Below are 26,347 nucleotides of genomic sequence, written 5' to 3'. Positions count from 1 at the left end.
AACAACAAGATTTTGAAATTACACAAAAATATTCTCATTGACGAGCTTACTCGGTGGGATAATAACATCCAGTCGTATTCGCAATACTTTTTATATTTTTGATTATGCTTATGCTTCGACGACTAGTTGGGGCGTCTTTTGCGGTAGTCAACAAGCTAATGATTTTTAGACAAGCGAAGAAAAAGTGCTTCATATTAATACTTTTAGCTTCTTGCTGCTCTTTTTTGTTGAAGATCTTTGCAAGTTTTACATAATGTCTAAAAATTATACGAATAGACAACACAACTGCTGTCGCCTGTATCAATCGCATAGGAAGCGTGCAATTCCCACTTTTGAACAAAGTCCTGCATGAAATAATTTTGCGAGGAATGAAAATTATTTATATTTGCTTCCTATTTTGATTAAGTCATCAGAAAATACTATGGTTGATTTTAAATCTATAAAAATAAAACTCATACAGAGTGTGAACTGGAACCCTATGTTTTTCTAAAATTATTAACATTTTGGGATGCCTAAAATAGATATTTTTGCTAGTAGATCTAATTCTAAATGCGATAAATATATTTCTTGGAAAGCTGATTCTTATGCCTTCACATCATCATCAGCTTTCACAACTGATTGGTAAATTTTTCTTTTATGCTTACCCTCTTTTTGTAATATTATTAAAAACTTTGAATAAAATGATTACAGACAAAGCTATGGGTCGTAACACAAACTTCAAAAAAGCCTTATCCTGGCGGCTGCGACCTTATAAGGCAAACTTTATTAGAATCTTCTTAATTACACATATACACATCAGTGTTCCGCCCCCCTCAGCAGTGTAAAACAGTATGATTGTTATTTTTCTAAAGCCGTGATAGCCCAGTGGATATGACCTCTGCCTCTGATTCCGGAGGGTGTGGGTTCGAATCCGGTCGGGGCATGCACCTCCAATTTTTCAGTTGTGTGCATTTTAATAAATTAAATATCACGTGTCTCAATCGGTGAAGGAAAACATCGTGAGGAAACCTGCATACCAGAGAATTATCTTAATTCTCTGCGTGTGTGAAGTCTGCCAATCCGCATTGGGCCAGCGTGGTGGACTATTGGCCTAACCCCTCTCATTCTGAGAGGAGACTCGAGCTCAGCAGTGAGCCGAATATGGGTTGATGACGTTATTTTAAAGTGGAGTATAAATTTTGCAACATCCAAAATATTTATTACAGGCATCTAGTCCAAATGTTTTGTATTTTTTTTACAAAGCGTTTTAATATAAGTTATCAATATGGTAGCCTTAACTGTTGTAAATCAGCTTTATATTTCGTTTTGGGAAACAATTTATAGATGTCGATAAAATAGCGAGGTTTATGAATGATGTATTTAAATCCCGTCCTCCTAAACCTAAATAGGATTTCCTTTGGATTGTAGATATTTTATACAAACTATATATTCTAATGAAATTATTAGTTTGTCATTTAAAATGATATATTTATTAGCTGTAGTGACAGCTCAAACGTTTTCAAAAAATCAAATGAAAAATATTATATTTCAATCTGATTACATAACCATTAAAATTTCAGATTAAATTAAAACATCAAGGCCTACCTTTAAAATCCATTGATAAAATTGCCATTTTTAATGAAAACCCTGAAATATGTCCAGCGTGTACTTTATGTTCTTATAAAGATAAGACTGTTTCTCTTAGGAAACCTGGAAGTGATAATTTTTTTCTTAGTTACAGGAAGCCTTATACAAATGTTACTAGTTAAACCTTAAGTCACTGGATAAAAGACGTGGTCTACAAGAGTGGTGTAGACACTAGCGTGTTTAGCTCACACACGCCATGCTTCCAAAAGCGAAAGATGCGAGTTAACGTAGACTTAATTCCTAAAACCGCTGGGCGGAGCACGACTTCAACAGTCTTTGCGAGTTGTATTATACTCGTAGTAGAGAAATTGTCTCAAATTCTAATGATTCTTTTGGTTGTTCAGTTCTTCATACTTAATAAGTTACTGATTTATCTTGTTAAATCTTTATTATATTATATATCTCGTTTATAGATATACTTCTAGTATATTAATTGTAATACTACCTACATTGCTAGATATATATCTTAATTTGTATTCGAGATTGTATCAGTTATTAATGATTAGTAAAATAATCCTTAACTTATCCTTATACTTATTAAACCTGATAGAGCACAGTTTTTGCACTCTAGCTTTAAACATCTACAAGTAAATATTAATCGCGAGAATTGAGCAGCGAGGCATAATTAATGATAAAACGAACTTACCTGTACGTGAAGTTCTATCATAATTATGCGAGCTGCTCAATTCGAAGCGATTAATACTATCGCCCGCCCTAGATCCCACCCACTGTGCAAAAATACCTGTGCTCTACATTATATTTTTCAGGATACCTAGCTTTGAACTTAATGAAGGTTTTGACGTATGAGCGCGCGCGCCATTACCGACATGGGGGCGCTACTGAGCCGAAACTGTTCACTTTGTTGTGTTATAGTGTTTTAGGATCTTTTTTTTAGATTTTCTTTAAACAATTCGTGGAAATGGCCGAGAAATACGAACCAGTACTACAAGTAAATATTAATCGCTTCGAATTGAGCAGCTCGCATAATTATGATAGAACTTCACGTACAGGTAAGTTCGTTTTATCATTAATTAAAAACACTTACAGAGAAATCGTTCATTGCACTATGAACTTTCCCTCTTATTTTACTCTTTTTTGTAGTGATGATGAAGTATTTTATAAAATCTTTATCGTCTTCAATCATCATTCACTTGTCCTTATCCTACTTAAGTAGGTTAGGCTTTAAAACATGCAGGCCTCTTCCCTCGTAATCATATGTGATCTTAGGTCTTAGACGCTTGGCATAGCATGTCGGTGGTAAAAGGGCTTTGTGTGCTGTTGTTTGTTAAACTACTATGTATATCCGTGGTGTAACCTAGATAAAGTTAACAGCTGAAAATCAATGTTGCAAGGTCCAGCATTTATGTTTGATTCATGCAGCACAATGCTGAGCTCGTACCTATTTCAAGGTTCTGTCAAACATGACTGAATGGTGGTTGATGCTTCTGGTACTTGAGTTTTGGTATTATGTTGTCCAGGTTTTCAAGGTATCTGACACTACAATGGTGCTTACTGCTTAGGCATTGTGATGTGCGAAACTATTTTAAAATAAACCTATTTTTCACTCTCACTATATTATATACTAATTTATTTATACTATAGTCTTCAAGTCTTTCTTCAGAAATACCTTTTAACTACCAGCACGTATAACATTGTGGTGAATAAGAAATACTAATTCGTTTGCCTCCCACGGTCCCCTCGGGCGTTTATTTGTGTTTATGGCTGCTCTAACTAACATACCGCATTTTGTTGCCAATTTGCCAATCAGCAAGCCATTCGTTTGGCGAATATTTAATTTCAGTGATTGATGTAAGCCATAAAAAACCCATTCACTTTGATTTCTTTAACGATTTATTTTTGCTAAAATTCAGATTTAAAATTATCGCGTTTTACTTTCCCAATTGATTGGTACTCCAAAACAAAGATTTTCGCAAAGACAGTGTCTTTCGAAAGACGTTGTAAAATTTTTCGCTCTTCCCTTTTAAATTTTAGATCTTTATCCTATTATATTTAATTTTATTATAAAGCAAAAACTAAAATGTAGCATCCAATTGAAATGTGGTATGGAAATAAATAATACACTGGATTAACACACACTGTTTATTTTTCCTGTAAAATTCATGGTTTTCGCGGTATCTGTGATAACTGAATTTCAAGCAAATGCCCGACTAATTTGATAAACTTCAAAATATATTCGTACATATTGGGTTATAACGAGATACAATCAGGGAGTTTGTGGAGTTGTAAGAGTAATCTCTGGATCTACCAAAATCGATTTTGAAAACTATTTTACCTATTGGTAATAGAATTTTTACATTTACAAAAGCCGCGTTATTTGTGAGTGTCATAGGCTATATTTTATCCCCGCGAGTAGTCTGCTAGTACATGATATATGTATTACCTGCGGCGTTGTTCGCCGTCATCTCAGTGATGAGGCTCTCGAGCTCGGGCGACATCAGCCGCTCCTCGTCCTCACCATGCGTGTAGTCCAGCGCCTGGTACACCACGATGGCCAGATTGACCACCAACTGGAACAAACAAACCATATGTTCAGGAAAAAACTCTTTATTCTCTACGGTGCTTTCTTTTTTTTTTTATTCTTTACAAGTTAGCCCTTGACTACAATCTCACCTGATGGTAAGTGATGATGCAATCTAAGATGGAAGCGGGCTAACTTGTTAGGAGTAGGATGAAAATCCACACCCCTTTCGGTTTCTACACGACATCGTACCGGAGCGCTAAATCGCTTGGCGGTACGTCTTTGTTGGTAGGGTGGTAACTAGCCACGGCCGAAGCCTCCCACCAGCCAGACCTGGACCAAATAAGAAAATCTCAATCGGCCCAGCCAGGGATCGAACCCAGGACCTCCGTCTTTGAACGCGCGTCCACCGCGCATACCACTGCGCCACGGAGGCCGTCGTCTTTCACCAAAAACACAATTTATTTGAAAAAAATACAGCTTACTTTAATAACACAACTAAAAAGCGAAAAATAACATTTTAATATTTTCTACCTACTGATCAGTTTATTGGCGGTGCCATTTAGGACCAATTTCAAGGTATGTATGGGTTATTCGTTAATCTTAATAGCAGCCTCGGAGATGTACGGAAGTCGGTATTGTTACATCCCTGAGTTTTCGCCCCGTGATCGTTCTAGTTTCAAATTGAAGGCTCTATTGCTTTATGGTTTCGTATTAGGTTCGATACTCGTCCGTTAGGCTGTTTATCTTATTAACTAGCATAGGCTTTGAGCTTAATTTGAGGGAGCAGAGTTTAGTGATCGTGTTTATAATGGAGAGAGATGGCTCGAACTTTTTTCCGCCCATCAACCCATACAGGAAATCCTATATGCAAGCAAATGCCACCTTCAAGTTAATCTCTTACATGCAATGTTACATAATGAATGTCCGTATTGAATGGAGAAGTTAATTTTGTCGGCATATCGGTAATTAGACGCGTATGTAACCGTACTTGTATTTTATTCCATACTAGCTGAGTCCCTACGGTTTCACTTAATTAGTTCTCGTTCCCGTGGGAACAAGGGGATAAAAGATAGTCTAATTTACTCGTTGATAAGGTAGCTTTCCATTGGTGAAATAATTTCTAAAATATCACTATAGCATTTATAATATTAGGATAATTATTTGATTTTCGCGTTTTCGATCCTCCGATTTACTGTAAAGTGTATAGAAACTTTATAGGACTTTTATCCTACATCTATTCCAGGATTCGTAAAACATTTTTACAATTGATTAGTATCAACAAGTTAATTTTCCGTGAGTAGATTACCTGGTAAACCAGTTAGTTACTAGGATCAAGAATTTTCGTAAATACAAAAACTGAGCGTCTCATCAACAACTCACGGAAAATTAAATTGATAGTAGGTAATCAAATATAGAAATGTTCCACGGATCCTGAGCTAATCTTTTATCTTTTAAGATGTTTTTTCGATCTAAGCCACTTCTTTAAAGATTCCATACATAATATTATGTCAGTATCAACCACACACAACACATTTATCGCTAATGCCGACTAAGAATGAGGTAGATACGTATTACAATTCACTCTGTGAAATACCTAATCTGTTATTTAAAACTAAATCTAAGTAATAATTTTCGCATCTGATATCGTACAAATAACCAAACAAACCACAAACAGACAATTCTATTATATTTACTAATATAAGTGATAGAGTAAATTTACTATCGTTCGAACGTAAGAACATAAATCATACAAACGAGTGAGTATCCTTTTGTACTACGCATATGAAAAGCATAACAATATGTGTTCAAAGATTACCGTACTAAAATGTTAACAGACCGTTAGGTAATAAAAAATCTGTTGAATTTTTTTAAAATACTTTTAGCTATGGATTTCTTAGCAAAAAGCCTAAAGTTAAAGATTTCACTTTAACTTTAATTACAGAACTAATAGCTTTTTTGAGTATACCTACTTTGAAAATATCTTAATGATTTGCTAACAATTTGTTAGCGAATTGTTAACGAACGAACGAACGAACGAACGAAATTAAAAACAAATTGACAGAATGTCATCCACATACTATGATACAAATTACAAATGTCATCCAGTACTTACAGTGTATATCATATCATATAGTATGTAGATGACACTTTGTTGTCCACTTCAATAAGTTGATAATAAAGACCAAAATAGTGAATTAGGCCACAGGTCAGTCCTGATTTTGAGTTTGAGTTTTGGTTTTGTCCATGAAATTATTAGTTGTTGGCAAGTAAGTGTGGTTACCTAACCCTAATAGCGCTCGTTTACATTTGCTAATGGCGGTCTTATTGTCATTGGTGTAAGGCACTGTCAATTTTAGTTCAGGTTTTAGCCGTGGGACTTCTTTCGTGGCGCGGAGTCTAGTCAAACAAAATCACCAGAACCAAACCATTGGCAGCCACCACCCCGCATTAAAGCAGCATGTCGATTCTATGCTCCATGAGCAGTGAGCACTCATTACAAATCATTGATGATGTTGTAATTACAACGCTTACAAAGCAACCGAAAAATTCATCTTAGATTTGTATTGTTTTACTAAACCAAACACTGCAGTGTTCAGTCGGCATGACTATCAGATCCAGTGAACGGAACCGATGCTTGTCTACTGTTAATGAACGTTGCCCAAGTGTTCTGTCATCCCACTCGTACAGCATTGCTGAAAGAATCGCTTCATAGTTCGCGGTACATTAATTTCTTACTTAAACTCAACACAAATATTGCCAAGATGGAATTAATATCTAAAGGAGTACCTAGATATGACTATTTTAAATGTACAAGTGGAAGGACATAAGAGGAGAGGAAGGCCAAAGAAGAGATGACTGGAGTGTGTGAAAGAGGACATGTGTGTAAAGGGGGTGGATGATGAGTTGACGAGTGGTAGAGACGAATGGAAAAGATTCGACATATTCTTAGTCGATTAGTTCTTAGGATAAGGGAAAGAAAGAAAGAAAAATATTTTTATTTGGTCAGTAAAAAACTTAAACCTAAGCTTATAAATTTATAAAAAAGACATCACTATTTGTTTTCTATTAAAAAAATCCACGCAAACATAGGAAAACAAAGTTAACACCAGTTAAGAGATCAAGATCCGAATTCGACAAATTCCATAATATAAGTAAATTCAAACATAACTATGGTTTTCCTAATCTCTAACATAATATTGCAGAAAGATTTTAACATCATGGGCCGAGAATAATTTCTTACATAAGCTACTTTACATATTAGCATGGTTTCTCTCGTTCACCAGTACAATTACTACACAATACACATAAATAACTGTATCACGGGTCGATGCACAATTCTTACTTAAGTTAATAGTAAATATAGTAGTTTAGTAACGTTTCGTCTTGTTTAACAGCCACTTTCTTCATGTAAAGCTAAAGTAACAGTAAAAGTAGTAAGTAGTAAAGAAGACTTTATTTTTCCGTGATTAAGACCGTCACTTTTGCTTTATGACGTTACTTTGACTGTTACTTACGATGAAGAAACTGGCCGTAAGAATGTATGATATCATTAATTAGAGAGGTCGATAAATGTAATACGCTCTATACACTGGATTAAGTTATTAACTGATTCATCATTATTATTTTATTATAATTAGGACATTTAACTTATAAAGCGCATAGATTTTGCCTAACCTTAAGCAATATACGCAGGTTTCAGCATTCCTTTGTGTGATACAATCCTTGCACTTAATTTAACGACATATGGTAACAAGATTGATAGAATCATCTAACGCTAACACATTCAAATGAAACTCTCAAACTAAAGAAAAAAGATAGACAGTTAACTGATATCGGAAAATATTTATTCTACTTTATCTAAAGTGATAATTTTTGAAATCCTGTTTACTTCTGTAGTGAAAGACAATCAGAAAACTGGTGCCACACGTAATGGGTTAAAAAAACAGCTGGTTAGTAACAACTTTTAATAACCTCGTTATTGATACAAGTTGGGAGGAGGGTGGAGTAACAAAAGTTATTACTAACCAGATGTTTTTTTTTACTGTTGCTTAATTGAATGAATATGAATATACTTACACTCATCACTACTTAACCTCAAAGTAAGCGTATCTATAGCCTTTGTTATGGATACTAAGATAGTGGATTTTATACTAAATATTTATAAACTACATATAAACACTAATATAATGTATAAATACACCCAAACACTGGAAAACACCCATGCTCATCACATAAATATTTTCCATTTGTGGGAAACAAACCCACCCAACAAACCCGGGTATTTTTCCACAGAATACAACCATCGCATTTAACATTTACTTTACTCGGTGTTTGTTCTCGCATGTTCCATCTATCTTCTACCTAGTCTGTGAGGTAGTCGTCGCCCGTAACAATGATCAATAGATCGAGTACAGTTTCAATTGGCGAACACCTCGCTTGCTTCAATAGAAAGTGCCAGTGCGTACAATAGCTATGACGGAGATGTGTAATTTTTTTAAATTGCTGGATATTAATTTTCTTTTTTTCTCAAACAAAGGATGACCCCGATTTGATTCGGCTCAATTTCTGGAACTTGTAATTAACAAAATTTTTCTGCTCCTCATTTCTGATTCGATCACAGATATACTTTGAAGTTATACTATTGGCAATCATGTTATTTTTTACTTGTAGTAAGTAGCCTTGGTCTTTAATTGAAACGATTAACAAGTTTAAACATTAATAATCATTTAAATATGTGCCTATTTTTATCTGCTTCTGATTTTGAATTCTTGTCAATTATTAAAACGTTGATTCAATCAATCAATCAAAATTATTTTTGTCCTAGAAGCCCCCCACACAGTTTCACTCCAATACCAAAAAAAATTACCAAGTTTCCATTCCCATTAATGTAATCTAAGATGAAAGCGGGCTTACTTTTTATGAGTAGTATGAGAATCCACACCCCTTTCGGTTTCTGTACGACATCGTACCGGAACGCAAAATCGCTTGGCAATACGTCTTTTGCCTGTAGGATAGTAAAAAGTTACGGTTTAAGCCACCCCACATTTCAGACCTGGACCAATTAAGAAAACCTCAGCCGGGGATCAACGAGGACCTCCGTCTTGTAAATCCACCGCGCATACCACTGCGCCACAGAGGCCGTCAAACCTGTAGCTTTTCATTGGTTACAGAATTTTCGATGTTCCAATAATGTATCATATTCGTAAAAAGCAAACAAAAATAACAATTCGCTCCATCGTGAGTGACTTACCCCATAGTAAGCGAGCAAGTAGCAAAAACAATACTTGCGTTTATACAGATGACTAGCTGACGCCGCGCGGTTTTACCAGCGTTGTAACCATTCCCATGGGAATAAGGGGATAATATAGCCTATAACCTTCCTCGATAAATGGAATATCTAACACTGAAAGAATTTTTCAAATCGGACCAGTAGTTCCGGAGATTAGCGCGTTCAACCAAAATTCAAAATTCAAATTCAAAATTCATTTATTTCAAGTAGGCTCAGTTTACAAGCACTTTTGACACGTCAGTTGACTATTTGTAAAGATTCTACCACCGGTTCGGAAGGCAGGTTCTGCTGAGAAGATACCGGCAAGAAACTCAACAGTTGCTCTTTTGAAAAAGTCATACAGTATTACAATTTACAATTGATAACAATTAAATTACAATTTCTTATAGTTTGATTTCCTGTGTGAAGGTGGAAGCTGATCCAATGGCCTCCAAGCACCTTTATCGTTAAGGAACTCATCAATAGTGTAGTAACCTCGACTAAGTAAATGTTTAAACACATTGCTTAAAGTTGTGCATTGGCAGGTTCATCACAGTCTTGGGGATCTTGTTATAGAAGAGTACACCCAAACCTACAAAAGATTTTTTTAACTCTTTGGAGACGATACGCAGAAATTACTAATTTATGCCCGTGTCTTGTAAGACGTGGGTTTAAATCTCCTTTTCGTTTGTACAAATTAATATTTTGTCTTACATAGACAATACTGCTAAATATATACTGACAGGCTACTGTTACCAAACAAACAAACTCTTCAGCTTTATAATATTAGTATAGATTGTGTATCGGATAGGTGCGTAAAGCCCCCCGTTTGGTAGATCGGATGCTGTTATTGTAGCCGTCTCGGTGCGTGCGCGCGGTACAATGCAACACCATATTGCACGCAATTTGCATACAATGCGCCCATAGCAGCGCTCGGATATACAGGTTGGGATATTGTAATGCCATTATTGTATATTTCGGGGGCCGCATTCCTGCACAGCCCATTGGTAACAAGTGCTGCAAGGACACACTTGGGATTGCGTGACAAATCATTAGTAGAGAGATTTTTTACTCTGAAACTACATAAGTCTCATCGCTTTGATCAGAGCTTGATAAATAAAAGAACAAATACTATTGCATTGCGTATGGTTACTTCTAAAACAGTATTTGCAGCGACACAATATAAAAAACAGCCTTGTATACAGTAAAATAAACAAACAAATCGTCGTCGTCGTCGTCATCAACCCATATTCGGCTCACTGCTGAGCTCGAGTCTCCTCTCAGAATGAGAGGGGTTAGGCCAATAGTCCACCACGCTGGCCCAATGCGGATTGGCAGACTTCACACACGCAGAGAATTAAGATAATTCTCTGGTATGCAGGTTTCCTCACGATGTTTTCCTTCACCGATTGAGACACGTGATATTTAATTTCTTAAAACAAACAAATAAATAATATTTATCCATTAAACTTGCATGACTGTAGAAATAAAGTGAGTTCGTATTTGCAAAAACTTAACTATGATCAAAGCGAAGATCTCCTAAGAATTCGTAAATAATTTTACATCTCACATAAATCCGCGCGTATTGCATGCATTTAAATTTGTTATTAAGAATAGAGCGAGACCTTCTGACACAGGTTTTTCCTTTAAAAGAAGTTTTTTTTTTTAAAAGAAGGTCTCAGCCACATCAGTGACTGTAAAACTATAAAATAATAAATTTTCATTTCGTTTCATTTTATTTCAGTGAAACTAACACTAGCAATTGCCCACATCTCCATTCTATCTATTCTTCCGTAGACGTAGCTTGCATCAACGAAATATCTCATGGAGAGAAAAATCGGTCGCTATTGGTCGGCAATGTGTTTTTTTTTCTTAATGGGAATTCTTTACGCGCCGTCGACGATTCCGACGCCTACTGGAGATATTGCTCCAGACTTCGCTTTAGGTATCTATCTATGAATCCAAGCCAGAGGTTAGCGAGGTCAGATAGACCGATTGATTTTTTTTAAATCACTTATTTGTGTTCGGTTTTTTTTTTAATTATTTACAAGTTAGCCCTTGATTACTATATATGCTGATGGTAAGTGATGATGCAATCTTAGATGAAGCGAGCTAACTTGCTACAAGTAGTACTTGTGTAAGTAGTAGTTCATGAAAATGAAAACCCCGTGGTTTCTACACGACATCGTACCGGAAATGTTACGTCTTGGTGTTACGTCTTTTGCCGCTAGGGTGGTAACTAGCCACGGCCGAAGCCTAATTAACTAATCTAATTAATTAACCTCAATCGGCCCAGCCGGGGATCGAACCCAGGTAACCGTCTTTTAACCACTGCGCCACGGAGGTCGTCAACAACTTCTACACAAAATCATGATCTGACAAAAAAAACAGCCAGCGTAGCTCGGTCCCCCAGTTCACTATTACTACATTAAATAAAAAATAAATAGAAATACCATGAAATACCATGTCACATACCAACATTATTTTAACCTACTTTGTTTGTATGCGCGTATCACTTGATCAATGTTTAAAAGTACAAACAAATGCGAGTAGGTACCACTTGACATAAAATGTCAAAAATGAAACTTTTAAACTTAAACTTAGTAAACACACATACCACTTAATAATATTTAAAAGAACAAACTTTAATTTTAAAGATTAAACGCACCAACCGCATGACATAACTTGAAAATCGAAGTCCAAGTTAAAATAAGTAAACACCACTTGACATAGATTGTAAGTCTTATGATAAGCGTCCACTGATCAGCATCGTAAGTATCGAATGCATCGCATTAAACGATTTTTTAATTTTACGATAAAATCCGTTCGATGCGATCCGTACGATGCAAATCAGTGGACGCACTTATATGACTTTCTATACAAAGAATACTAAAATTGGTTTAATACGACGCATCCGATGCGTACGATGCGGATTAGTGGACGCCTTCCGTAAATAGTTATGTTATAATGAGTATTGAGTACACCACCACTTGACTTCATTTGAAAGACAAACCTGTATTAGATATATGAAGTAACCTATTGAACATAACAAGATCTATGTACATATTTTAATTTTGGTTTTGCCTTTGACAATTTGGAATTTGAAAATAACAAATGTGTTACAGAGTAATCTCTTGTAAGAACCGTGATAGCCTAGTGGATATGACCTCTGCCTTTAATTCAGAGGGCATAGATTCGAATCCGGTCCGGGGTTTGCACTTCCAACTTTTCAGTTGTGTGCATTTCCAGAAATTAAATATCACGTGTCTCAATCGGTGAAGGATAAACATCGTTAGGAAACCTGCATACCTGAGAATTTTCTTAATAATTCGATAGGTGTGTGATGTCTGCCAATCCGCATTGGGCTAGTGTAGCGTAGTGTAACCCCTCTCATTCTGAGAGGAGACTCGTGCTCAGCAGTGCTCCGAACATGGGTTGTTAATTTTTGAATAGAGTAGTCTCTACCACTAAGTATTTCTGCTAGTAAAGACGTAGAAATCGAGAATCTGTGCTCTAAATATAAGTACCAATTTAACAGGGGTACTAAAAGAGGAACACTATAACCATTTTCAATTCGTTATTATATGAGACGAATACCTTAGCTTTCCATGGATTCACCGTGCAGGTGCCGGGTCCATCGCGTGGTAGAGAGAAAAACACCAAGCAAAGTCCAGGACTTATGACTACTGGATGTAAGATTAAAGAAGTCCTTGACGATCGATCAACACTCCCCTTCTCTGCTCGTGTTGTTCTCCCTGCCTATCCAAATTTGGCAAGATCCTAAGTTAGTGTTTTATTTTAATTATATTTCCGGAACTGCTCAATGGATTTTCGTCATGATGTTTTCGCAGGTTAATTAAGCGAAGCGTGTAGCATCAAATAGTGTTTATTTCATCTAGAAGGTGTAGTGTAAGGAATGAAGGCATCTGAAAAAAACAATATACGGATGAAGTCGAGGGCGCCACTATAATCATAAATACCATTGTTATCATGACATTATCAGATAACATAGACAAAGACCACCATAGAAGGGTAGGACACGCGTATAATTTAGCGAGATGATATCGTAAAGACCAATTTGCATAGAATCGTTCGATGCCAAACTTGGCATTACTATAATTAATTGTATCAAGCCTCATTAGGTACAATAAATAGACTTAATTTAAATTGTATTCGGTTAAATTAATATTAGCACAAAAAGTTATGTCGTTTACACGTAAGTACGACCATGACTTTGTCCTCTTAGAACTCTCACCCATCGAATTTTTAAGATCAGACTTTCATATTTATTATTATTTAACTCCTCATATGTCTGGTTATCATATACAAAAAGACTTTATAGAGTCTGAACGGTAGTTTTAGAGATTAGCCCGTCTTAAAAAGTAACAAAACAAACTCTTCCGCTTCATAATCATTATCATCATAAAACAAAAACAACCCATATTCCGCTCACTACTGAGCATGAGTCTCCTCTCAGAATGAGAAAGGTTAGGCGAATAGTCCATCACGCTGGCCCAAATGTGGATTGGCAGACTTCACGTACGTAGACAATTAAGAAAACTCTCAGGAATGCAGGTTTCCTCACGATGTTTTTCCTTCACCGTTTGAGACACGTGATATTTAATTTCTTAAAATGCACATAACTGAAAAGTTGGAGGTGCATGCCCCGGACCGGATTCGAACCTACGCCCTCTGAATCTAAGGCAGAGGTCATACCTACTGGGTTATCACGGCTCTTACTAGAGATTACTCTATTAACACAATATCTGTTATTTTCAAATTCATAATTTCCAAATGCTGCTTCTTTTTGTAGGGGTTATTTTTTAGAATAATCCCTTTAACTTTGCACCCTCCGACCATACCATACATTACGTCACACAACACCGGCCAGTACCCATTACACGTCCGTGAACTCAACCAACAGAGAAAACCGTGTCAATGTAAACCATAATATGATTTAGTAACCTCTTGACAACTCGAAAGTACAATTTGGGGTGTCCCAGTTCATGTGACAAGGAAAAATAAAACATTTCATATCTGTCTCGAGTAAAAAGTTTAATACATTATCATCATCATCATCATCATCATCATCATCATCATCATCATATCAGCCGATAGACGTCCACTGCAGGACATAGGCCTTCACGATACTGACCGCCTGCATCCAGCGAATCCCTGCGACTCGCTTCGACTGTCGTCAGTCCACCTGGTGGGGGGTCGGCCAACACTGCGCTTACTAGTGCGGGGTCGCCATTTGCACTTTGGGACTCCAACGTCCATCGGCTCTTCGAACTATGTGCCCCGCCCATTGCCATTTCCGATTCGCAACTCGTTGAGCTATGTCGGTGACTTTAGTTCTTCTGCGGATCTCCTCATTTCTGATTCGATCAGCCGAGTTGGATTCGACGGTTCACCTCTTTCTCGAAAATGGACCTACCTAACTGGATCATATGTCCTAGGTACCTATATGTATTCGTCTACAATTTCGAGTGCAGCATTCTCAATTATAACTCGGTGGAGCGATACATGAGCATTACACATTATTTTCGTTTTGTTTAATACATTGGCACATAATTGAAATTCGCTGTAAGAACCTCGACGGAACAGCCTAAGGTGGTATGTAAGTAACTTTTTATGGTGACAGAGCTGACGCCCGCGACACTAATGTCCACAAAAACAGGATCTTGTTAAGAAAATAGCCTAATGCCTATGCAATAATATTGCGTCACATTTATGTAATCAATAAACACTTTTATGTAACGTAAATGGATCTTGTGATTCATTTTCATAATAATTACTTTGGAATATTACTACCTGCTATACCAATAGACTCTGGTAGATACCTATCATAATATGTAATCTACCGTAAAAAATACTCGTGTCTGCGACTTTACATACGGGAAGATGTTTTATATACGTATTGCTACAAGTAATTTTCACCGATAACATGCAGAGATAATCTATTATCTCTTGTATTGTACCTATTTATTTATTTATTTAGACAGGCCAACAACATTTATACACACAAAATAATTAATATAATGACTAGCGGACGCCCGCGACTACGTCCGCGTGAAACTCGATGTAAACTTTTAACTACCCCTACCCTACCCCTACCCTACGTTAAAATTTTTCCTGAATTTTCTTTGCTATAAACCTCACGGAGCCCGAAACTTTTCCAACGAATGAAAAACCGTGGAAATCGGTTCGGGCGTTCTGGAGTTATAGCGTCACGAAGGAAAACCCGACTTATTTTTATATATAGTAGATATAAGAATTAAGATAGATAGGAATACTAGAATTATAGATTTAAAACGTAAATATCAATAACTGGCTTGTAGAATAGACATAAATACTTTAAGAAATAAACAGAACAAAACACACCATAAGGCAATATAAGCTACGAATAAAAAATAAAGAAAAAAGAGCAAATAGTAAAGTTACAATATTCTTTAACTTCCCTGCGCAGGGAGTTGATAACGTTACGATTGAAACTGATCAAATTAAAAAGGTTGATGTTTTGATTATTATGATGTAGAAAATTAAAATGGCTACCAATTCGATTAAAGCAACGCATTAATGTATCATTTTGATCATTGCGACTGCAACAGCAAATAAAGTGTTATTATACGGATACTGGCAACATTTAAAGAGATACTTACTACTAACATTAGGTACAATTGCGAAGGCAACACTACCAGTTCATCACATTTTCACGCCTAAACCACAGAAACGAATATTAAATTAATTTTTTATATGAAACTAGCGGACCCGCTCAAGCTTCGCTTTGACTTATGATGCACTTCTTCCCTATCCCTACCCTACCCTGCTTTTACCCTACTCCTACCTTACCCCTACATTACCTCTACTGTACCTCAACCCTACCCCTACCCTAGTCATACCCTACTTTTACCCTACCCCTAGGATTTAGGGGTTTGAAAAATAGATGCTGCCCTATTCTCATATATACCGGATAAGCACAAAAAATTTCATCAAAATCGGTCAAGACGTTTCGGAGGAGTATGGCAACGAAAACTGTGACACGAGAATTTTATATATTAGATATAAACAACATTTTGGAGAATGACATAAGATACTTTAAAAACTAAAACTTGGAAAAATAAAGCTCGATAACAATCCGGTGACCTTAGGGCTCCTGTACATTTAAATACTAGTAATATTATAGTTCACGCTAAAAATATCGATAACCTTTTCACAGTCACGGGTACCTGCCTCGGGCGGGGGCGGCAAAATCATAACGCAAACGATCTTTCGCTCACAAAAAATGCCGCTATTTATATTTTAAGTATATTGGTGAGGCACCATTATGAAGTTTTTGACCCGATTCTATTCTAATACATCGAGAGCTTGCGATAGTCAGACATACCGACTAGGAACCATCGACGTGCACTCCATAGAAGCAAAAATGCACTGCCTATCCTGATCAGGGTTGTCAAATTTCCCAGCCGCTATAAACGGACAACAAAAATCTAGTCAGACTTACTTTACACCGGCTAAGCACCGACTTCATACTGATCAGCAGGTAGAACATATTATGATGTTATTTTTGGCTTTTTAGTTTAGTGGGTACGTTTTTAGGTTTTGAAGTCGGTTGTATTTTTTTTATTAAAATTTTTATTATTTTTCAATTTTGAGTGTAAAATTTCATCTCAAACGAATACATCAGACCCCTAATGACAGTCACAACTCATCTAGGTAGAAAGTTCTCAGCAATACGAATTAATCAAGGCCAAACACAAGGTAGTTACTGTAAACTGTTAAGGAGTTCCCTTAATTGTCCTTGGTCTTCATCACCAAACCCCTAAATGACAGTCATAACCTATCTATGTGGAAAGTTCTCATTAATACAAATTAATCAAGCCCAGACACAAGGTAACTGCTGTAAGTCGCCAAGGAGTTCCCTCGTCTGTTTTATGACTCCATCATCAGATCGATTTTAAACCTTCATAATTTTGTATTTCTTAAAGGTACTAAATGGAAAAGTTTACAAACACACTAGACACCCATATAATTTTCGAAAGTTCCTCTCAATTTCTCCAGGATTCCATCATCAGATCTTGACATGATGGCAATGGGACCAAATGGGGACTATACCGTTTCAAACAAAAAAAGAATTTTTGAAATCGGTCCAGGCGTCTTTGAGTAATCGATGTACATACATAAAAAAAAAAAAAAAATACCGACCGAATTGAGAACCTCCTTCTTTTTGAAGTCGGTTAAAAATAGTAGATGCTCTCGCTTTTAATATTTTTGAGATGCCTATGTACGCCGCCGTCGCAACGTCGCGACTCGCGTTCAAAACTTTAGCTGACCGGACAAATTGAATCCGATCGCAAGATAGCGATTTGACTCCAAGTCCTTCTAACGCCCAACAGTCCTGTCGAAAATGTTTGGCAGCCCTGATCCTGACTATGATAATCTTTTTAAATAGAAAAAACCCTGGCTGAGTTTGTTGTGGGTTCTTCTCGGACCTAGGCGCGTTTTCGAACATTATCTGACGTTTCAAAGGTGCTCAAATGCTAAGCTCAGTTGAAATAAATAAATATTGATGAAATAAAAACAATTCGCTACCGTACTTATATGGCAGGAGTATGTGCTGACTTTTCAGCCTTCACAAAATGAGGTATATCTGGCTGTCGCAGTCTCTCAGTCCATAACACATATTACGCTAACTGTGCTGTCTTTGAAAACGTTGGTCGTGCTTGATATTTAATCACAACGCCTTACACAACCCAACAACAGTTCTCCACAACACAACAGGTATACGGCTTTGTATTGTTACAGTAAATATTAATATCATTTTCCGGTACTCACGTGCCAAAAAGTCATAACACAGCCCACGAATTTCTAATCTGATACGCTATTTAACGCCATTAAAGCTTATTGGGACCATTGTCACGAGATATATGTCTCAAGTTCTGTTCTTAACGACACGTTTCACAATAGGTAAGGGGTTAAAATTCAATGTAAATGTAATGGCGAGCGCTTAACTTAGTAAATAATTCATTTATTTATTTTTTCTGCAAAAAACAGATTAATCCAAGCTTCAAAGCCACCCAGATGCAACCTAGAGAACCGGTGGTAGTCTTTACAAACACTCAAACTTGATGTTTAAAAAGTGCTTGTAAACTTAGGCTACTTCAAATAAATGAATTTTGATTTTGATTTGGAGATGTTAATGTATAATAGAAATATATTATAACAGTAAGATTTTCTCGATAACTGGAGGAACTCAGGAGATGTCGAAGGTGGTTGTAAAACATTCAAATCTCAGCGATGGTAAAGGAACTCTTTAATCTATAACCCCGAATGTTTTCCGGGACGGAGTCAAATATACTAGTAAAACTATGCACAGAGATGTAGTAGTGTAGTACTGAAAAACCACTGAGAGTTTTCAGACATAAAATTCACCATAAAATTTATTGCTTCATCCCTTGACCAAGATTATAATAAACCCTAGTCGAACTACTAATCGGGCAAATAGGTAAACTAATATATCCTACGAGTATATCACTCGCTAATAATGTATATTTCAGTAGTTTCCGCGCTTATTCATAACAAACAGATTATAAAATCGTAACTTTAAACTCGACGCCCATAAATTCAGGACACAAGTAAAAGCTCATTTCGTGTGATCGTACCCATTTATACAGCCAATGGCGCCTTGTATATCAATACACAGTGGTTTCTAATAGGGTCACCAGCTCTATATTCAATTGTACATCGATGACCCCTGATAACCCTCCTCTCCAGTTAACCACGGGTCACTTTCGTACAAGGAACGAAGGGGTCATAATGGCCCTTTAAGGTTTGAAGAGAAAGTTACACGTCGGAAGTTTTAGCAAATTATTGTTACGGCTGTGTAAAATGGAAGACATTGTTATATCAATGACAGTTTTATATGAAAACATAAACTTAAAAACTTAAGTGAAGATCTTACATGATTGGATAGTGTTTGGAAAAGAAACCTACTATTACAAACCTAAGTTGTGATAACTATGAACCGATAAGCGAATGAACCAAGGTCATTGACATTGGAGCTATTACGTGACTTCTTTAAAAACAGTCGCAAAAAGTTGCAGCACTGAGAAAAAGTTTAGAAAAAAAAACACAAAAATGCGAGAACTCGTGTGAAGAGAGAGGGTTCTATAACGATATCTATGCTCGATATTCATATTTAAAGATCATGGTTTTAGTATTGGGTTTTGCCGTACTTTATAAGTAAAAACCCAATTTCTATATAATTTTAGTTTAATCTTTTTTTAATTTACTAAATAAGTTATAAACTTGAAATTAAAATTTAATTCGCCTATTCACGTGACGTACTGACATATTATCACACCTCTGTCTTTAAATAAAATAAAATAAAAATAAAAAAGCCTTTTATTTCTTCTTATTTACAATTAATTAGGTAATAAGTAATTTAATTTGTTAATTGATAAATTAAGTAAATTTTACAATTTTACAAAACAAAACAACACCAAACCTCTGTCTTTGGGTCACGTTAATTAATATTTGTACTTTCCAGTATCCAGATTCAGAAAAAAACTGACTGTGATAAACGGATGGATACGAGAGTGATCCCATAAGTGTTCCGTTTTTGTGCTCGGACGTTCGGAACCCTAAAAATTAACGTAAATCGAACGGGCAACGTGTACACTCTGAACATTCGTAAACAACCTTTTTTTTATGTGACTATTATTTTTTTTGTTGACAGAGTTTTTGTTGGTGACAATTTATGAATGTAATCGCAATTTGGATGATAATGTATTCTAGCACAGGTACAGAATACGGGGATAATATATATCCTATAGCTTTCCTCAATAAATGGGCTATCTAACATAGAAATTATTTTTCAAATCGGACCAGTAGTTCCTGAGATTAGCGCGTTCAATCAAACAAACAAACAAACTCTTCAGCTTTACAATGTTAGTATAGATTTATTTGGAAATCTTAGCCTTTCGGTTTCCATGAGTATTTAAATGTAAATCCTAACTTGTTCATTTAGCGGGCGTCCGCTCGTCACATCACACTAATATTATAAAAACTAAAGATTGTGTGTATGTAAGTATACGTTTGTTACTCCTTAACGCCTCAACTACTGAACCGATTAGGCTGAAATTTGGAATGGAGATAGATTTTACCATGGATTAACACAAAGGCTACTTTTTATCCAGAAAAGGTCATGGTTCCCGCGGGATTTGTAAAAAACAGAATTTCATGCAAACGGAGTCGCGGGCGTTACACTAATTTGTGTAATTTGCATCTGGTCGATGTGGCGCCATAAAGCTTGTCTTTTTCGCGACTTGTAAAGCTTCATGTATTTTTGTATCAAAAGCGATGCGGATTTGATCTGAGCACCATCGAGCTATGTTCTCAAGGTCTCTTACCTTCCGTTTTGACAAGACACTTAATAAAGTATTTCAGCCACACTGCCTACTGAAGATCCTGAAGATATGAGTTGTTTCACTGATGGATTAGTTCTACGAGATGTCTACTATATTCGAATTTCGAAGCAGTCTTCTCCAGCAACCACATCTCAACTCTACAAAAATTCATAATTCATTTATGTCAATTAGGCTTAGTTTACAAGAACTTTTGAAACGTCAAATTATGTCATAATTTAATTTAATAGCGTTAATTATAGTCGAAAACTTAAAATTTAAGTTACGAGGGTTCCAAACGCGCCTTGGTCAAAGAAGAGCCCACAACAAACCAGCCAAGGTTTTATTTTTTTTCGTTTACTACTATTTTACAAATTTATTTAGAACTAAGTACACAGTCATATAATGCAGTTCAACACCAAGTTTTTGTATCATTTATATAATCATTAACACAATAGTAAGACTTTCTTAGAAGCTAGCGTTTAATAAACACATTGAACTTTTTGAGAGACATGCCAGTGGCTTCAAGTGGCAGTTTATTATAGAAACAAATGCAATTAAATACATATCGATACAAATACAGCCTCTTAAACCCCTCCAGTATTATTGATATTGGTCTAGAATCTAGATTTAACATAGCGCCAACAAAAAAATCCATTAACACAAACTACGTCGTCCTTCCCGACAAAGCAAGTGCGTCCCAGTTTCGTCGCTGATTGATTCGATTTGTCGCCTTCGCCTGCTGTGTGCGCTATAATTATTATCAACTCAGGACTATATACAGGCTGATTACCAATGAATTAATCTGAAAATAAATACTCTATCATAAAATTAACTTATTCCCTTACTATTATTTTCTTTCGTTTATCAGATATCCATATTAAAAATATTATAAATGCGAAAGGAAATCTGTCTCTAATCTTTTCACGGCTAATCTATTGACCGATTTTGATAATTTTTGGTATAATTAATGAATGGATAATGAATGGATAATGGATTGTAGAACCAGATTTTTGGGCACTCGCCTCGGTTATTGTATTATTGGAGATACACATCCTCAGAACTGTGTTTAAATTAAAGGTTCAAATGAAAATTCAAGTTCAATGTAGCGCAAACCATTTGCTGGAGTGCGGAACAATTAATATTCTGGTTGTCAGTCGATTGAACATGAAGATAATAGCGAACATAAATGTAGAACATTTAAGTTCTTTTATTATAAAAATCTCGGAAAATATTAAATGCCGCGCGAGTACGACCAATCTATAATACAAGACAAAATAAAAGTTCAACATAAAAGTATATTTAAACATATTAATTGATTATGAAACACGGCTAAAACTCACGTGATATTACGTCGAAGTATGCCCGACTAGTTTCGAACCCATACGGGGCCCTTAGTCATGAGCTGGTTCTTGCATCGCGGCACGATCCAAACTGAAACTAGTCGGGCATACTCCGACGTAATATCACGTGAGTTTTAGCCGTGTTTCATAATCAATTAATATGAATAACACTCACGATAGTTTAAATTCTAAAATATATTTAAACAATTTCTCTAGTTATATTCATACCAATATTATTTTATGGTTATAAGATTATTTTATAACACTAAACAGTAACACAATAATGATTTATTTCAATGTAACTTATTTAAAATTAATTTAACAATTCAATGCATATTATAAACACCCTGTACAGTCTTGGAAGCCAATTTAATCGAATTGCTTTATACGGACGGTGCAAAGTACGTAATAAACATAATATTATTGTGCTTGTTCAATCAATCAATCAATCATTGATCTCATAAAAACATTATATTTAAGCAAATGGGCATAATTACTTGCTAATGTACAAAGACGATGGCTTTTAACTGACTTCCAAAAGAAAGAGTAAGTATATAATTGTATGTTTTTGTAGATTAATTTCAAATAAGATATAAAATTTACAAATAACTATTAAATTATCAGGCTACGTTACGTAACAACAAACATTTGAATTAACTCTAAACAAATTCTCCTGACGCGCCTAAAGTATTTAGAACTCAAAAAAATGGGTTGTCGAAAAGTTAATTAAGCAATAAATAAAACTAATACACCTATTCATACGATCTCGCATCGGATACCTTGTATTGAATGAAATAATAGAATGCATAATAAGCACCTGCGGCGTGTAATAAATAAGGGATATTGACAGTGCGGCCGAGAACGGTTGTAACTTGTAATGGACCTAAGACATGCGAGAGCCAGACAAACCACATTATAAGAAGGCTTTAAGTAAGTCTGCCTAAGCACTGTACCAATTATGAAGCTTAGACCGTGGTGACTTTGGAAGGTAGCAGATTACAAGAGTCCAAACTCCAAATCCTCAGACATTAGAGTATAATATGTTTTATTTTTCATTTTTGTCGGCTTTATATGAGAAATCATATCTTCTCCAGTCGCCCCAGTCACTTAGCGACAAACCTTTGAAACCAACCGATATAGATCAAACTTTAAGAGTCCTTGACGAAGGGTAACCACGAAACCAAGGGTCTTACCATCAGGTGAGATCTCACCTAATGGTAAGTAAAGTTTACCTTAGGTCCTGCCTGGCTAGACGTTACCACTCTGTCAAAAATAGGTAAAATATTGATAATGATCAACGTGTTTATACAAACTGCGTATAAAGAATCGATGTTTTATTGTGTTAAAGTTACACGTGTGTGTATTACGATTTTAAATTATAATTGTGTGCAGTGTAAAAACGAAAAATATATTTATTGGTGTTAAATATTTTAGAGTTTGTTGTGGGCTCTTGTCGAACCAAGAACCCTTGTAAAAATTTCAAGTTTTCGACTAATTATTAGCACCATTATCTTAAAATATTAATACCTGACGTTTCGAAAGTACTTGTAAACTAAGCCTAATTGGAATAAATAAGTATTAACTATTGACTATAGATGTGTGATGTGTTTACCTCGTCCACCTCAAAAACGACAGACATTTTTGTTAGTAAATGCGCTACAAGTCCAAAGATAGTCTGAGGGTGAGATTATAGTTAAAGACTAACGTGTAGAGAATAAAAAAAAAACAAAAAACTGTCAACTTTTATAAAACGAGGTATGTCTGGCTACCACAAGCTCTTGTTCTATAACTCGTAGTTGTAATGGAGAAAATAGCACTTGTTACTGCCGCGTACTGTTTGCATTAGCGTCGGAGCTGGTTAGCTCGCGAGGATATCTGGTCCGTGCTCTTGTTAGACACGTCACAGCGCTGTGAACTGGGGTGACAACTGTCAACTGACATGTCATTTAGTTATGCTACTGATATTATACCTATGTGAAAGTTTGGAAGTTGCTTGTATGTTTGTTTCACAATAACGAACTAATATAGGTAAGTAATACGAATAAAGAGAATTAGTGTTGCATACTTTTTTTTTATAGCATGTGGCAAAATGCTGAGTTGGGGCCTTTTTCTAGGTTATGTCAAATATCGATGGGCATTCTTTTGTTTCTCCACTGTTTGAGTTAAGCCATACCTAATATAATTTAGAATTTAATAGGGATCTTTCTTTCTCTCTAATATGGATGTTTTGATACGATGTTTTTCTTATATCCTTACACTCCTGGTTCTATGTCCCTTTTGGTCAAAATTCCCACTTAACACACGAGTCTCACAAATGACGTCCTTGTAAAATATATTTCCTAGAGATATTTCATCAGCTCGGTTCTCCTGTCCCTAAGACTCGACTCTGACAGAGCTAAATCTGCCTAAGCCCACAATAACGCTGTGTAGTTCCATTATGAAGACGGCAGCAAATACTCAATGAAATAAACAAATTAATTACAAGATATGTTTGATCTTTGACCGTCGAAGAGATTGCAGACGAAGTCCCAGGCGTTTATACCATTATAAATTCTTTTTAAAAATAGTTTTACGGCAAGTGTTTCATTTTTATTTTTCAACCAAAGCCATGCATAATTTTAAACCTCATTTCTTAAAGAAATAAATAACTGGACGAGTAACTTTATATATGAGATTTTTTTTTAATTTTGAGTTAATAAAATTTTAGCTAAAATACATTTAGCTACACGTCCATTAATCAATATTTTATAATAGACTAAACAAAGGCTATTATTTTTATATTCATCATCTTGTCATTGATGTTCGTATAAGTGAATGTGAGATATTTATAAACATTATGTTTGCATTTATGCGTGTATCTATATGTATGTTGTAAGTGTATAAATAAATAAACAAAAACATACGAATCAAAGTAAATCCATCCAAGGAAGCACTCCGCCTATCCGTCTCCATAAAACGTCAAGTATTATGTGCGATACGTTACAAAATAAATGTTTATGCGTCCTTCCTGCTACGGTTCGGGTACGGTGCGGTCCGCTCTCGGTTAACGAGCCATTCAATATTGGGTTGCACAACTTGGGCGCCATCATACTAATCTTAACAAGCCGACAGAAATGGCACGTACTAGGAACGCTTCAACTTGGTCCCAGGAACAAAATATTTATTAATGACGATACTCAGGGCCGGCCCGTCCATACGGCGAACGGAGCAGTCGCTCCAGGCGCCAAATCCTAGAGGGCGCCGAAATGATAATCCTACTCAACTGTAGGCGGTACTGCGCCTGATTTTCAATTGGTCACCCCAGAGTAAGGTCGAGATCTTCGCGTTCCATTCTTATTTTACACTCATAATTTGGTATAGGTATCTACATAATAGTATTAGGAACAAACAGGAGAGGCGCCATAATTGGATCTCGCTCCATTTTAAAATTTACTTCGGGCCGGCGCTGACGATACTGCTCAAACTTTGTGTATTTCATTCATGACGAGTCAGACAAAAATTGTCGGACAAGGTTGCTTTTCAATTTCATCAAAATCTTTGATGACTACACCTGAGTTAACCGTTGTCTATACTAATATTATAAAGAGAAAAGATTTGTTTGAAACTACTGAACCGATTTAAAAAATTATTTCACTGTCTGGAAGCTACACTATCCCCGAGTGATATAGAGTATATTTTTTCTCCCCGTATTCCTTGGGGAACGGGAACCACACGGGTGAAACCGCGCAGCGTCTGCTAGTATAAAAACAAATTTATATTTCACACTCTAACACACACAATCAAAAGGATTAATCCATTAAAATGGAAATGGACTGGACAAATTTGTGGGCTAGACTCTAGCCGTTGGAGAACGAGAGATGAATCAAAAGAGTTACAGAGGTGCCTGTAGAAGAAAAAAGAAAAAGAGAACGTCAGAGTAGGAGATGGAGAGACGTCTTCTCACCATTATTCTGCTCAATCTGGACGTTTACAGCCCGAATCAGTCAGTGGAGTGCTATGGAGGAGGTCTACGCCGTAGAGGCGGACGTCTACATAATTAAGTAATTTGTTTTTCTTAATATTTTTAAGAAAACAATGTTTTTTTGACGGCCTCCGTGGCGCAGTGGTATGCGCGGTGGATTTACAAAACGGAGGTCCTGGGTTCGATCCTCGGCTGGGCATATTGAGATTTTCTTAATTAGTCCAGGTCTGGCTGGTGGGAGGCTTGGCCGTGGCTAGTTAC

General features: G+C 36.0%; 1 protein-coding gene across 1 annotated transcript in view; it reads right to left on the bottom strand.

Annotated features, from left to right (window-relative positions):
• LOC112053476 (protein spire) overlaps positions 1-26,347 on the bottom strand; it is a 234,814-nt gene that overhangs the window by 97,992 nt on the left and 110,475 nt on the right. The window contains exon 3 of the mRNA XM_052891144.1: positions 4,028-4,154. Coding sequence (XP_052747104.1) covers positions 4,028-4,154 — 127 coding nt within the window. The remainder of the gene's footprint in view (positions 1-4,027; positions 4,155-26,347) is intronic.

The sequence above is a fragment of the Bicyclus anynana genome, chromosome 3 (genome assembly GCF_947172395.1).
Source record: "Bicyclus anynana chromosome 3, ilBicAnyn1.1, whole genome shotgun sequence".
Lineage (NCBI taxonomy): Eukaryota > Metazoa > Arthropoda > Insecta > Lepidoptera > Nymphalidae > Bicyclus > Bicyclus anynana.
This window is presented reverse-complemented; position numbering and strand designations above follow the sequence as displayed.